At 41.9% G+C, this 14945-nt stretch overlaps 1 protein-coding gene and 1 long non-coding RNA gene across 6 annotated transcripts in view; one reads left to right on the forward strand and one right to left on the reverse strand.

The window, feature by feature from the left end:
• The window catches only part of ESYT3 (extended synaptotagmin 3), a 57759-nt gene extending 56704 nt beyond the window's left edge, over window positions 1–1055 (reverse strand). For 3 of the 4 annotated variants that reach the window (XM_019934233.3, XM_019934232.3, XM_019934231.3), the window contains exon 1: window positions 526–1052. In XM_019934233.3, the coding sequence (XP_019789792.1) occupies window positions 526–852 (327 nt within the window). In that variant the 5' untranslated portion in view covers window positions 853–1052. Of the gene's footprint in view, window positions 1–525 lie in introns of all 4 variants that reach the window. The other variant, XM_073803780.1, reaches the window with a different exon arrangement.
• On the forward strand, window positions 81–13944 carry LOC109549830 (uncharacterized). Of its 2 annotated transcripts, XR_002176188.3 has the most exons (4): window positions 104–533; window positions 1946–3895; window positions 7141–7205; window positions 7355–13944. It is a non-coding gene; the product is annotated as an uncharacterized lncRNA (long non-coding RNA). The 2 variants fall into 2 exon arrangements; XR_012331332.1 differs by lacking the exon at window positions 1946–3895 and having other exon boundaries at window positions 81–533.
• Window positions 13945–14945: the final 1001 nt, after the last annotated feature.

The raw sequence follows: 14945 nt of genomic DNA on the forward strand, positions 1-14945 counted from the left end.
CTCCCCCCTGGCAACCCCATCCCGGCACTCCCATCTCGAGCCCCTCCCTCTGACCGGGCCTCTGCCAAAGGCAACCAGTCTGCCAGCTTCTGTCACAGCTGTATTTGTCAGCGCTGTGCCCTGCGTTTCTTCTTTCACTCAACAGGCGGGTGGAAGAAGTGTCTACTGCTTCCCTCACGAGTTAACTTTGCAGAGTCCCAGACGCCCTTGTTTTTCTCCTGGGTGTGGCCCGTCCGTAATTTTTCTCCCAGGTTCTGGGCCCTCAGGTGAAACCCAGGTTCCCGCTGCCAGCACAGCCGGACCAGAAGTGGCAATGAGGCCGAGGGGCGCCGCGGCGAGGGACACGGCCACCGCCCCCAGGGTTTCTGCGCCGCGATCCGTGGGGGACCAGGTGTGCGGGTCTCCAGGCTCCCTCCCTCCCTCGGGTCTGCGCGCCCCAGCTCCCCGGAAGACCGCAGGTTCCTTTCCGAACCTTCAAGGGCATCCGCCCCACCTCCGACCCCCGCCCGGCTCGGCCCGGCTCACCCAGGCGGGTAGGTGCTGGCCCCGCAGCTCGCGACTGATGAACTGGCGTTCGTTGTTTAGGAATTCGAAGGCGGCCGCCAGGCGCCCGAGCTTCCCGAGGCGGTTCCTGCGCCACCACATCCACCCTAGGGTGCCGAGCAGCAGCCAGGTGAAGCTGATCCCCAGGTAGCCGGCGAGATAGACGGGCACCAGGTAGAACAGCAGGCGCGCCGCGAAGGTGCAGAGCTCGGGTAGCAGCTGGCTGGACAGGCGCGGCTCGGGGCCCGGCGCGCGCTCGGTCCCCCGGGCACCAGGGGCGCCGGGGGCGCAGGGCTCCTCCGCTGGCATCTCTTCGTCTCCGTCTGCCCTTTCCGAGAGCTTCACCTGAGGTCAGGTCCGCGAGCCGCGACGCCCGGTCACATCTGTCCTCCAAGGGGGAGGCTGGCTGACTCCCTGGCTGACTCGCCCGCGCAGTTTCCGCGCCCCAAACTCCGAGTTCTAAACTGGGAATGCGCTGAGCCGCCGCCGCGCTCCCTTCCTCGCCCAGCCCGCAGCTCCGGATGTCTCCGCCCCCGGGGGCGGGCCCAGGAGGAAGGGGGCGGGGTCAGGCTGCTCAGCGGGCGCCAAGGAGGTGTAAAAAAGCAACCTTGTGTTGAGGCAGCCTTCAGACGCAGTGTCCCGCGCAGGCATCCGAAGAGGTTGCAGTTGCCACACCCAGGTCCTACCCCAGGCAGTTGATGACTCACCGAGGCATGTGGACAAATGGGTTGTCATGGATAAACATCACCTAAAACCTGTTTCCTACACCCAGTCTGCAATGTGCAGGCGAATGTAGTAGGCTCTTACCTGGGCATTCGAGGGCCTCCCAGCCCCAGGGTGGGCCCCGCCCTGTGTCTGAGCTCCCTGGGTGGACCTTAGAGCCCTGTATCGCTGCCCCCTCCTCTTGCACCTATAAAGCTTAGACCTAGCGCCCCGCCCCACCTGGTCGAGCTCAGGGTCCTTCCTCTGCCCCACAGCACTCTCTACCCTGCACTCCCACCCTCTGTGCTGGGTGTCAGTTTGGAACATCCTTCTCTGCATCAATCAGATCGGGAGTTTCCCGGGCCGGGCCAGTCCTCCACATTTGGGGGCGCCCGGTACCGCCAGCGATGGTGACTAACAAGAGAAATAATGAGCAAGCCCTGGGGTGCTCGGCGGCCAGTTGTGAAGCCCAAGGTTTCTACCTAATCCTTTCTGAATGATCAGAGCAGGTGAAGGTCTTGTGGGTGACATGCATTTTAGGCGGCTCACCTGAGTGAGCACGTCGATTACTGGAATGTGATTTTGGAGTTGACAAATGATTTGGAATTATTCTACACTCTTTCAGTAGTTTTACTGAAGGACCAGACCCAACGGACAGCAAGCACAATGTAACTGAATTCTCTTTTCCTCTGTCCTTCAGGTATCTCTCTGTCTTTCTGGCTTTTTCCTTCCACTTTCCTGGATAAAATTACTGGCTGTGATGAGTTTTTTCAGCAACACGTGTGTTCCTAGTGGTCATAATAGCTGGACCCTCCTCTGTTGTTCTTGGTCTTCCAGGACTGGCCAAAGCAGAAGCTGAAACTTCCCAGCTTAACATTCTGTTACACTACATTTCCCAGGGTAACCTAGGAAGTCAATGTAGGAAATGCATCATACTTGCGTTCCTTTTTGGAGAGTTCCTTTTTGAATGTACCTAATCCTATTAAAGGCTCTGAGAAGTCCTGCAGATAAAAAGCTATTATATTTGATTTAACCCACTGTTTCCCAAATTATTTGACCACAGAACTCCATTCTCAAAACACTCCTCTAGTGGTTGACCCAGGTCAACTTGAGCTAAAGGAATGAGAAAGTATGATAGGGATTCTAGGGAAGGCCCCTGGAACCTGAGGCAGGAATGCAGCTGACTCCCATGATGGATGGACCCGGAAGTTAACTGGCTGGACTCGGCTCAGCAACCCTGCTGCTCTCCTCGCTGACCTGCCTCCTTTGCCTTTGGCTGAAGTAGAGAACACAGCATCTTCCTCACAGCTTCCAGGGTCACAGAGCTTCACAGAGAGACTGCTTGACCCTTATCCTTCCCAATTCCAAATGCCTTGGAGAGAGGACCCAACTGTATCTATTATCCCCTTCCCTCTTAACACACACCAGGTCTTACACCACAGCCCCCTCCTGGGTTAGTGTGTTTGGGGAGGATTACCAGAGAAGGAACGTTGTTGATTTGGGAGCTGATGTCCAGAATGAGACCTGGAACACCTGGCGGGACGTGGTTACCCCATCTGCACTGCCTTCTCTGCTCCTTGAACACACCAAGCTCATTTATGCCTCAAGGTTTGTGTACTTGCTGTTCCCTCTAACCAGAATGATCCCCACATAAATTTCCTCTAAGGTACATTAGGGAAGTGGGATTATGGTTGATTTTCTTTTCTCTCTTTTCCAAATTTATTTATAATGTCATTACGTTACTCTCATAAATTAAATATATAACATTGAGAATATGGCATCTAAAACTCGATATCCCACCTGAGGTCAAATCTGTGCCTAGAACATTGGAGCCATTATTTTCCTTGACCTGGACATGCTACTTTGGTTACTACAGCCAGCAAAAGACATTTTATGTTCTGTTTGATCATAGCAAAACCTGGGGGAAATGATGACTTCCAGACCCTTTGCCTGAACCCATTTGAGAATTCATCATATTATACCACTTTTCCAGAGAACGCTAGCTCATTTGTTCAGTATATTTACTGGCTGTTATTGTGGGTTGAATTGTGTCCCCCCACCAAAAAAAATATGTTGAAGTCCTAACCCCTGGTACCTGTGAATGGGATCTTATTTGGAAATAGAGTCTTGGTAGATGTAATCAAGGTAAGATGCGATCATTCTGGCTTAGGGTGGGTCCTAAATCCAACGACTGGTGTCCTGATCAAGACGGAGATTTGGAAACAGAGACACAGAGGAGATATACAAAGGGAGGAAGGCCATGTGAAGAAAGATGCAGAAACTGGAGTGATGCAGTACAAAACCAAGGGCCAAAGATCGCTGGCAACCACCAGAGCTAGGAAGAGACAAGGAAGGATTCTTCCCGAGAGCCTTCGGAGAGAGCTTGGTCGTGCCAACACCTTGATTTCGGACTGCTAGTCTCCAGGACAGTGAAAGAATAAATTTCTGTTGTTTTAAGCCACCCAGTTTGTGGTACTTTGATATGGCAGCCCTTGGAAACTAATACAGCCACTGACTAAGAGCCAGGCACTGTTCTAGCCACAGGAGATTCAGTGTAAACAGAATGGACAAGATCCCTGCTCTCACAGAGCTGCCATTCTAGTGGGGAACACAGACAACAAACAAGTGAATAAAGAACAGAAAATAGCAGGTAAGGGAAAATGCTGTGAGGAAAGGCAGTCAGTTGTATGAGAGAGAGTGACTGGCAAGGGGCAGAGGGCTGTTTTAACCCAAGTGATTCGGAAAGGGCTCTCTGAGGAGGTGACATTTGAGTTGAGACCCAACTTTTAAAAAAGTCTACATACAACTTCATCTTTTCTTTTTAAATTTATCTGTTTATTTATTTTTGGTTGCATTGGGTCTTCACTGCTGCGCACGGGCTTTCTCTAGTTGTGGCGAGTGGGGGCTACTCTTCGTCGCAGTGCGTGGGCTTCTCGTGGTAGCTTCTCTTGTTGCAGAGCACAGGCTCTAGGCACGCGGGCTTCACTAGTTGTGGCACGCGGGCTCAGTAGTTGTGGCTCACGGGCTTAGTTGCTCCACCGCATGTGGGATCTTCCCGGACCAGGGCTTGGACTTGTGTCCCCTGCATTGGCAGGTGGGTTCTTAACCACTGTGCCACCAGGGAAGCCCATACAACTTCATCTTTAAAAGAAATAATATCTAGTAAAAGCATCTCTTTTGGAACAGAAAGATAAAGAGCCTCTGCTCTGTAGATGTCAGTTGTTTAACTGTTACATTTGCACGTGGGGCTGGACTAATTTTGTCTACCCTCTCCATCAGCCTGAGAATTCCATGAGGGCAGTGGCTGTGTCCAATAGATCTTATGTCCTCGGTGCCCAGCCAGAGTGTGACACAAAGAGAGAGGCAAGAGCACAGTCTGTAATTCGTTTGCCTGAGTTTAATCTAGACTGGAGGACTTTCTGACTCCAGGGAAGGTCCTTCACTTCTCTGCAGGGCAGTTTCTTCATCTGTAAAATGGAGATCATTGTAATATTTAAATCATGGGCTGGTGATGAGGATTAAGTAAGACCCAATGTCTTTAAAGCTATGTATCTGGATAGGAAAGTTGTCAAGAAAGACTTTAGTTTTGTCTGTATTGTTTGACTTATAGCAAGAATGTTTTTGTGTATTATCTATATAATTTTCTTTCTTTCTTTTTTTTTTTTTGGGGGGCCGAGCTACACGCGGAATTTGGGATCTTAGTTCCCCAACCAGGGATGGAACCCATGCCCCCTGCAGTGGAAGCACAGAGTCTTAACCACTGGACCACAGGGAAGTCCCTGTATAATGAAGAAAAAATTTATTGTGATAAAATACACATGATATTTAATGTCTTAGCCATTTTGAGTGCACAGTTCAGTGGTATTAAGTACATTCACATCATTATGCAACTATCACACCATCCATCTCCATAGCTTTTTCATCATCCCAAACTGAAACTCTGTACCCATTAAACAATAACTCCCTGTTCTCCCCTACCTCCAGCCTCTGGCACCCACCATTTTATTTTTTGTCTCTATGAACTTGACTGCTCTTCATACCTCATATAAGTGGAATATTTATCTTTTTACGACCGACTTATTTCCCTTAACACAATGTCTTCAAGGTTCATTCATATTGTATCATGTGTCAGAATTTCCTTCCTTTTTAAGGCTGAATAACATTCTACTGTGTGTATATACCACATTTTTTTTATCCTCTCCTCCATTCATAGACACTTGGGTTGTTTCCATCTTTTGCTTTTTATGAATAATGCTGCTATGAACTTTGGTGTACAAATATCTGTTTGAGGCCCTGATTTCAATTCTTTGGGGTATATACCCAGAAGTGGAATTGCTGAATCATGTGGTAATTCCATGTTTAATTTTTTTAGGAAACACCATAATGTTTCTCATTTGTTTGTCAAATTTAGTTTATTCACGTTCAGGAAATTACAAAAGTAATTCATGCTTGCTTTAACAAATAATACAAAGGTATATAAAGAAGTTTAAAATCATGCACTCCATGTGTGATCAATGTTTCTGTTTGGTTTATATCTTTCCTCACTTCTCCATTTGTACAAAGACATATAAGCAGAGCTAGTTTTTTTTTTTTTTTTTTTTTTGGCGGTACGTGGGCCTCTCACTGTTGTGGCCTCTCCCATTGCGGAGCACAGGCTCCGGACGCGCAGGCTCAGCGGCCATGGCTCACGGGCCCAGCCGCTCCGCAGCATGTGGGATCTTCCCAGACCGGGGCACGAACCCGTGTCCCCTGCATCGGCAGGCCAACTCTCAACCACTGTGCCACCAGGGAAGCCCAAGCAGAGCTAGTTTTGATTGTGGTTCTTTTTTTTCTTTCTTTCCTCCAAAATGGGGAGGAAGAAAGAAGCAGAAACTGGAGTGATGCAGTATCACTCCCACAAAATCTCTATGAGGTCTGTATTAAACATGGAAATTATTTTATAGTTGGTTATAAAACAAAGAGATCAAAATAACATCCATATGCTCATTAAGGTGGTAGCAGTAGGTGGGGGAGGAAACAACCACTAGAATTGTTGGAGCCAGACAAGGCCAAAAAAAAAAAAAATCAGAGAAAAATCGAGAAAAAAAGTCAGAACCCAAAATAGTTTTCAGGTAGCTCCTCATTCATAGTATGTTACTCTGCAGATGGTAAATGCATTTTAAATGAGGCCAGCAGAAAACAAAGTTCTCAGGTTTTTTTCTGCAAAAGTACAAGTAGACATGAGATCTGCCACTCAAATTATGAAATGAAAAATGCCAGGAAATGTGAGAATAGGACTTACTTTTAGCAAAAGAAGTATGGTACAGTGACCACTGCAGTGAGGCTTTCTTGATCTCTTGTTTGAATTCACCAGCATCCAGCCTATTGTGTGGATGGCCTCTCCCCATCTCCAGGAAGAGTGTCCAAGACCCCCAGCCCCTTATTCTATTCACACTTGTCTCCCACTTCTACTTCCCACTAACAGCACCTGGCTGAAATAAATCCATGAATGTTGTCACTTGTGGAATAAGTAAGTCTTTTTGATTACAAAAAAGTTTTATCTTTCCAGAAGCATATATACATATTTAAGAATTATTAGATCTCCCTTAAGTGTGTTGGTAATGTTTCTTTAGGCCCTACTATTATGAAGGAAACCTGCAACTATCATTCCTCAATTGAAAAGCGTAGGCTGCTGGGTTATATTAGATGTTTATACCTGTTGTGGTAGATAATCATTTAATATCTGTCAATAATTCAAATTCTGACTGTACTTATAATCCATTAGTGGATGTTTTTAGTGTGGAAACATGATCTGAAAGTTTTGATATTAGTATTTTTATTTGATTTTTGCCCAATATCCTTTCCTTTATCTTGTAACCTGTGAAAAATTGATTTCCTCTCATTTTCCAAAAACAGGCCTAGATCCTCCAATCTGGTGTTTAATTCCACCTTCGTCTTTGGCTCTTTCATTCACTCATTCAGTAAGTATTCACTGAGGGTCTTCTATGTGCCAGACATTGTATAGAACACAAGAGATAAAGCAATGAATAAAACAGACAAAACTCTTGCCTTGGGAAGCTTATGTTCTAATTTTATTCTTTTTTTTTTTTTTTTTTTTGGCGGTACGCAGGCCTCTCACCGCTGCGGCCTCTCCCGCTGCGGAGCACAGGCTCCGGACGCGCAGCCTCAGCGGCCATGGCTCACGGGCCCAGCCGCTCCGCGGCATGTGGGATCTTCCCGGACCGGGGCACGAACACGTGTCCCCTGGATCAGCAGGCGGACTCCCAGCCACTGCGCCACCAGGGAAGCCCCTAATTTTATTCTTCTGGCTTGATTGGCTAGCTAATATATATTTTTTACTAACGTACTCCACTCTACTCTTTAGGGACCTGATATAATTTTGAGCTTCTTCTTCCTGTGACTAGAAGCAGGCAAAAGCACTCCCCTGACCTCAGACAGCAGTCCTAGTTTTCAGCAGAGAATCTCTATCTAGCATCTTCTCCCACACAGTGTTGTCAGAAACCAATTATTCTGTTTCACACATGTGTTTCTTTGATCTGGGATCTGTTGTCAGTTACAGTCCTGTTACTCACCCGGAAAATGCTCCTCATGTTCCTGCCTGGGTGACACCTAGGATAGAAGATCGTGTCCCACAGATCCTCCCGGGACTGGCAGATACAGGAGTGGCGGAAGTGCAGGAGTGACAGGAGTGCCCGCTGTGGAAGGTCACTGGTCTCTCAGGTAATCCACACTGACACTGCAGCTCAACCCCACTTGGAGGTCTGTCACGGCTGCTGCAATCACTACTATGTAATGCATGCCAGTGCTGGCCAAGGTGCAAACCTAGCTCTGCAGGAACTGGCAGTCCCCTCTGTCCTCACTGCCCTTCTTGAAAACTAGCGGGCTGTCCAATTGCACAAATCCACACTGGCAGCAGTTCTACCTCCAGTCCCTCAGCTTCAACCCAGTGATTCTATATTTCATGTTAAATTGCCTTAATAATTATAAGACCTTAAATTTTTCTTTCTTTTCTTAATCAGTTGTGTTTTCGAAGCTAATTGTGAGGTAGTTTCAAAGAATTTTTCAATCTAACTTAAATTTAAAAATGTACTGGCATAGAAGTGTTTATAATATTATTTTTTTTAAATGTCTGTAGGATCTGTAGTAATGTTCCTTTTAAATTCTTGTTATAGGTACTTTGTGTTTTCTCTTTCTGTCCCCTTAATCAGTCTTGTTAGGGGTTTATTGATTTTATTAATCTTTTCTAATAACCAACTTTTGGCTTCAATTAATTTCTTTATTTTATGTCTGCTTCTTATTTCAATGATTCTGCTTCTTAATTATTTCTGTTCTACTTTCTCTGCATTTACTTTGCTTGTATTTTTTTCTTTTAGCTAGCTTCTTAAGATATAAATTAAGATAATAATTTCAACCTGTTTTCTCTTATAGTATGTGCATTTAGAGCTATAGATTTCCCTCTAAGCACTGCTACAACTGCATCCTACAAGTTTTTAAAATAACAAATTGCTAACATTTATTCAGGTCGTACTGTGTGCAAAGCACTGTATTGAAACCTTTACAAACATTCTCTTTAAATTTTATATATTTTTATTGAACATAATTTACATATAGTAAAATTCACAGATCTTAAAGGTATAGTTTAACAAATCTTCACCAATTATACATCAGTATTATTACCAGATCCAGATATGGATCATCTTTATCACTACAGAAATTTTCCTCTTGCTTCTTCCCAGTTATTACCCATGTCCAAAGGTAAACACTCTTTTGATTTCTATTACCATTGATTAGATGTGCCTGTTCTTGACCTTAATATAAATCAAATCCAACAGTAGCCCAAGAGTATGTATACCTTTGTGTCTGGCTTTTTTGCTCAACTCAATGTTTTAGACATTAATCTGTGTTGTTGTATGCATGATTTTTTTGGAAAATGCTGTGTAATATTCCATTGTATGGATATACTACAATTTATTGATTCATTTTCCTGAAGACAGAAATTTAGCGGGTTCTAAAAAAGTTATTGGCTATAATAAATAAAACTGCTATGAAAATTCTTGCACATATTTTTAGGCGGACTTATACTCTCTTGGGCTTGTGTAGAATTGCTTGGTAATAGGATATGTGAATTTTTAGTCTTGATAGTTACTGCCAATGTTTCCAATATTTTAAATTACAGTGTCCTAAATAAATATTAGCTTTACTATTTTTCTCATTTCCCGACATATTTATAATTAACAGTATGGGAGATTTTAATGTTTTGTCAAGCATTTTTAAAGGTCAGGAACTAATCAGAATTTTTCCCATTAAGTTTTGTCTTAAACTAATCAGATTATTAAGCTCACTTTGAACGGTTTCAGCTTGTCCTACACTACGGTGCAAAGTGAAGACTGCCTGTATTTATCATAACATAATCACAAGAGTGATAGCCTGTTACCTTTGCCATGTTCTGTTGGCTAGAAGCAAGCCACTGGTCTTGCTCTCACTCAAGGGGGACAGATCAGATTATACAAGACTTAATACCAGAGGACAGCGATCATGGGCCCATTTTAGAATCTTGCCTATAACATCTTAACGATATTGAGTTTTTCAACCGTGAACATATGAACATATTGTACATACATTTAGTAAGGACTTCTGTAGTTTGAGGCTTGGTTTTATTTGTTCATTCGTTTAGGACAATGTTTGTAGCTTTCAGAATAGAAGACTTGCACAATTTCTGTAAGAGTTACTCCTAGGTTTTAAACATTTTTGATGCTATGGTAAGTGGTGTTGATTTTTAAATTTTATTTTCTAGTTCTAGTGGCTAGCATATAGAAATACAGTTGATTTTTGTATATTGACTCTGTGTTCACTAACTTAACCTACTAGTTTGCTTGTAGATTCTTTTAGATATTCTAAAAATACAATCAAAAATACAATCATGTTATCTGCCAATTAGCACATTTTTACTTCTTCCTTTTCAATCTTTAATTTCTTTCCATTGCCTGTTTGGAACAGCTAGGACGTCCAGTACAATGCTGAATAGAATGAGAGAAAAATCCTTGTTTTGTTCCTGCTGTTAGAGGGAAAGCATTCAATATTTTATCGTTATGCATGATTCAACTGTAATTCTTTAAGGATGCCCTTCATCAGATTAAGAAACTTCCCCTTTTATATTAGTTTGCTGAATTTGATGTTGAATTTGATTAAATGCTTCTTCTGAATCGTGGAGATGATCATACAGTTTTCCCCCCTTATTCTGTTAACACAGCAAATTATGGTGATTGATTTATGGGTATTAAATTAAATGGTTGTGTACATTTGACCCTGCATGCCTAGAAAAAAACCCATAAAAGGTATTATCCTTTTAATTTATTAGTGTATTTGCTTTGTAAATATTTTGCTAATAGAATGTTGGCATCTGTATTCATGAAGGATATAGGTCTGAAATGTTCCATTCTTGTAATTTTCTTTCCTTGTCAGTTATTGATATCAGGATTATGCTGGCCTCTTCAATGAGGTGAGAAGTTTCCTTTTTCCTTTATTTTTGAAAGAGTCTGTATGTGGTTTATATTATATCTTCCTTTGATGTTTGGTAGAGTTTACCAATGAAATCATCTGGGTCTAGAATTTTCTTTGTGGGAAGGTTCTTAATTATTAATTTAATTTCACTAACACCTATGACTATTCAGGTATTTTATTTACTCTTATGTCAGGTTTAGGTTCAATATGATATAGTATTTTATTTGTTCAGTTAAGAACTATCCTATTTTCCACTGTAATTTCCTCTTTGATCCATTGATTATTTAGAAGTTCCTATTTAATTTTTAGATAGTTGGAAATTTTTACTTTTTTCATTATTGGTTTTTTAATTCAATTCCATGTGGTTGCAGAACATCTTTTGTATGATTTCAATCCTCAGAAATATGCTGTTTTGTTTTATGGTCCAGCATATGCTCTATCTTAGTTCCATGTGTGCTTTCAAGGAAGTTGTATTCTGCAGTTGTTAAGTATCACATTCTGTATACGGCATTTAGATCAAAAGGATTAATAGTATAGTTCAGAACTTCTGTATCCTTACTGACTTTTTGTCTTTCTATTCTTAAGTTATTGAGAGGAGCGTTAAAATCTCCAACTGTGGTTGTTGGTGTGTCTCTTTCTTCTTTTAGTTCTGTCAAATATTGTTTCATGGATTTTAAAGCTCTGATATTAGGTACATACACATTTATAATTGTCTCTTAATGAATTCACCATTATAATAAAATGTCACTGTTTATCTCTGATAGTTCTCCTTGTCTTGAATATGAATATAACCTGTCCAGCTTTCTGTCCTTACTGTTTCTTACTGTTTGTGTGATATATCTCTTTTCATCCTTTTACTTTCAACTTATCTGTGCTCTTATATTTAAAGTGTGTCTCTTGGGCTTCCCTCGTGGCGCAATGTTTAAGAATCTGCCTGCCAATGCAGGGGACACGGGTTCGAGTCCTGGTCCGGGAAGAGCCCACATGCCACGGAGCAACTAAGCCTGTGTGCCACAACTACTGAGCCTGTGCTCTAGAGCCTGCAAACCACAAGTACTGAGCCCACGTGCCACAACTACTGAAGCCCACATGCCTAGAGCCTGTGCTCCGCAACAAGAGAAGCCACCGCAATGAGAAGCCCGTGCACCGCAACGGAGTAGCCCCCGATCGCCGCAACTAGAGAAAGCCCGCATGCAGCAACGAAGACCCAACGCAGCCAATAAATAGATAGATAGATAGATAGATAAATAAATAAATAAATAAATAAATAAAGTGTGTCTCTTATATACATAAAGTTAGGTCATTTAAACAAACTAATCAGAAATCTCTGTTTTTACTGTAGTGTTCAGTCCTTTTGTATCTAGGTGATAACTGACAAGGTCGGGTTTAAGTCTGTTGAATTGCCTTTTGCTTTCAATTTTTTCTATCTGGTGTTTATTCCCTTTTCCTCCTTTTCCACCATTAAAAAAATTAAGCAAAGGGAGAACTGACCATGCTTCAATCATAATTGGACGTTTTAACATTCCTCCCTCACCAATTGATAGAACTAGACATAAAATCAACAAAGATATAGAAAATCTGAACAACACTATTACACTTTGACTTAACTGATATTTGCAAGACGCTGCACCACAAAATAGCTGACTACTTTCAAGTGTATGTGGTACACCAGATGCTAAGCAATAAAATCAAAAGGATTGAAATTATACAGAGTATATTCTCTGGCCACAGTGGAATTAAATCAGAGCTAAATAACAATAACTAGAAAAACCTGTAATATTTGGAAATTCAAAAACACTTCTATATAATCCATGAGTCAAAGAAAAAATCACAAAGGAAATTGGAAAATATTGTAATCTAATGATAAAGCAAATAAAACACATAAAATTTTGTGAGGTGCAGCTAAATAAGAGAAAAATTCATAGCTTTAAATGCTTATATTAGAAAGAAGAAAAATCTAAAGCCAATGATCTGTGTCCCTACCTCAAGAAATTGTATAGTGAAGTACAAAGTGGAACATAAAGTAAGTAGAAGGAAGGAAATCATAAAGACAAGTGTAGTAATTAATGAAATAGAACAGAGACCAACAATAGTGAAAAATCAGTGAAACCAAAAACTGGTTCTTTTAAAATGTCAGTAAAATTGATAAGCTTTTAGCTAAACTGACAAAGGTAAAAAAAGAAAGAAGACATAAAATATTAATATTAGGAATGAAAAAGGGGACATCACAATAGTCTGTACAGAAATTAAAAGAATAGTAAGGGAATAGAATATTATGAACAACCTTATGCCCAAAAATTGGACAATCTAGATGAAATGGACCAGTTCTCTCAAAGACAAAAACTACCTAAACGGGTACAAAAATAAACAGGAAGTTTGGATAGCCCCATATTAATTTCAAAAATTGAATTTGTAATTTAAAATTTGCCACAAAGGAAACTCCAGGCCTAGAAGGCTTCACTTATGGAGTCTATGAAACATTTTACAAATAAAAACCAATCCTATACAAACTCCTTTAAAAAAATAGGGAAGTATGGGGCTTCCCTGGTGGTGCAAATGGTTGCGAGTCTGCCTGCCGATGCAGGGGACACGGGTTCGTGCCCCGGTCTGGAAAGATCCCACATGCCGCGGAGCGGCTGGGCCCGTGAGCCATGGCCACTGAGCCTGCGCGGCCCGAGCCTGTGCTCCGCAACGGGAGAGGCCACAACAGTGAGAGGCCCGCGTACCGCAAAAAAAAAAAAAAAAAAAATAGGGAAGTATGGAATACTTCCCAATTCATTTTACAAAGCCAGTATTACCTTAATTCCAAAACCAGATGAAGCTATTACAAAAAAAGGCCAATATTCCTCATGAATATAGATGCAAATTTAAGTAAAATTAAATTTAATACTCATGTATGTATGTATGTATCTCTAACCTTCTAACTGTAAATATGTATTGAAAGATACTTGGGATGATGTTTACCTAATATTAATGATGATTGTTTCTGGTTGGTGGTTAAAGAAAAATTGTGTGGTTGTGCTTTTCTGCATTGTTTGAATTTGTTTTAACAAACATGATTATGCAGTGAAATAATTATTCTTTTTAAAAAACAATAAGCAAATATGTTCTATTATTAGTTCAGGTTACGGGAATATGAATGATTTGTGATTTTCTTTGTACTTTTCTGAATTTTTAAAATAAAAATAGATACTAGTGTTTGGTTTTCAGTACACAGTTTTTAAAATTTTAGGTGGTTTCTTTCTATTCCTAATTTATCCAGTGCTTTCTGTTGGGAAAGTGCACTGAATTTTATCAAATGTCTTCCTGGCATCTACAGATATGACCACATGATTTTTAAATTATCCTCTTACTGAGCCACACTTGCAGTGTGGAACCAGCTTATTGTATAAATGTCTACTTAGTAAGGTACAAGCAGAAAGCAAACCTTTTCTACCATCCTTCAAGCCCACTCGCTGGGTGTGCTCCTCCTTGCTCTGGATGAAATCTTGGACAGCTTTCAGCTTTTCTAATTATTTTCAGTCTAAGAACACTTTCATTTTAGTAATAAAAAAGCCCTATTCAATCCAATATTTAAAACTCCAACCTTTTATCTGATTTAAATTTCTCCTCTCCTTTAGCTCTGCCTCTGACTGGGAAATCTGAGATGGGGACAGGGGTTTCACCTCTTTCCTAAGTGCTGTTTTGGGAGCTGTATTGTTCCGGGTTCTTCAGAGAAACAGAACCAATAGGATATCTACATCTATATCGAAATAAATTTTTATAAGGAATTGGCTCACATGATTCTGGAAGCTGAGAAGTCCCCGCATCTGGGTCTGTAAGCTGGAAACCCAGGAGAGCTGGTGGCATGACTCAGTCTGGGTCCAAAGACCTGAGAAGCAGGGGAACCGCTGGTGTAATTCCTAATCTGAGGCCAGGAGAAGACATTATCTCAGCTCAGCAATCAGGCAGAGAGAGTGAATTCTCCCTTCTTCTACCTTTTTCTATTCAGGTCCTCAGTGGATCGGCTGATGCCCAGCCACACTGGGGAGGACCATCCTCTTTACTCAGTACACCGACCCAAGTGCTGATCTCATCCACAAACATGCTCACGTACACACCCAGAATCATGTTGAACCAAATATCTGGGTACCCCATGGTCCATTCAAACTGACATGTAGAGTTAACAATCACAGGGGCCCTCTGGGATACAGCAGAGT

The sequence above is a fragment of the Tursiops truncatus genome, chromosome 4 (assembly GCF_011762595.2).
Source record: "Tursiops truncatus isolate mTurTru1 chromosome 4, mTurTru1.mat.Y, whole genome shotgun sequence".
In the NCBI taxonomy this organism is placed as follows: Eukaryota; Metazoa; Chordata; class Mammalia; order Artiodactyla; family Delphinidae; genus Tursiops; species Tursiops truncatus.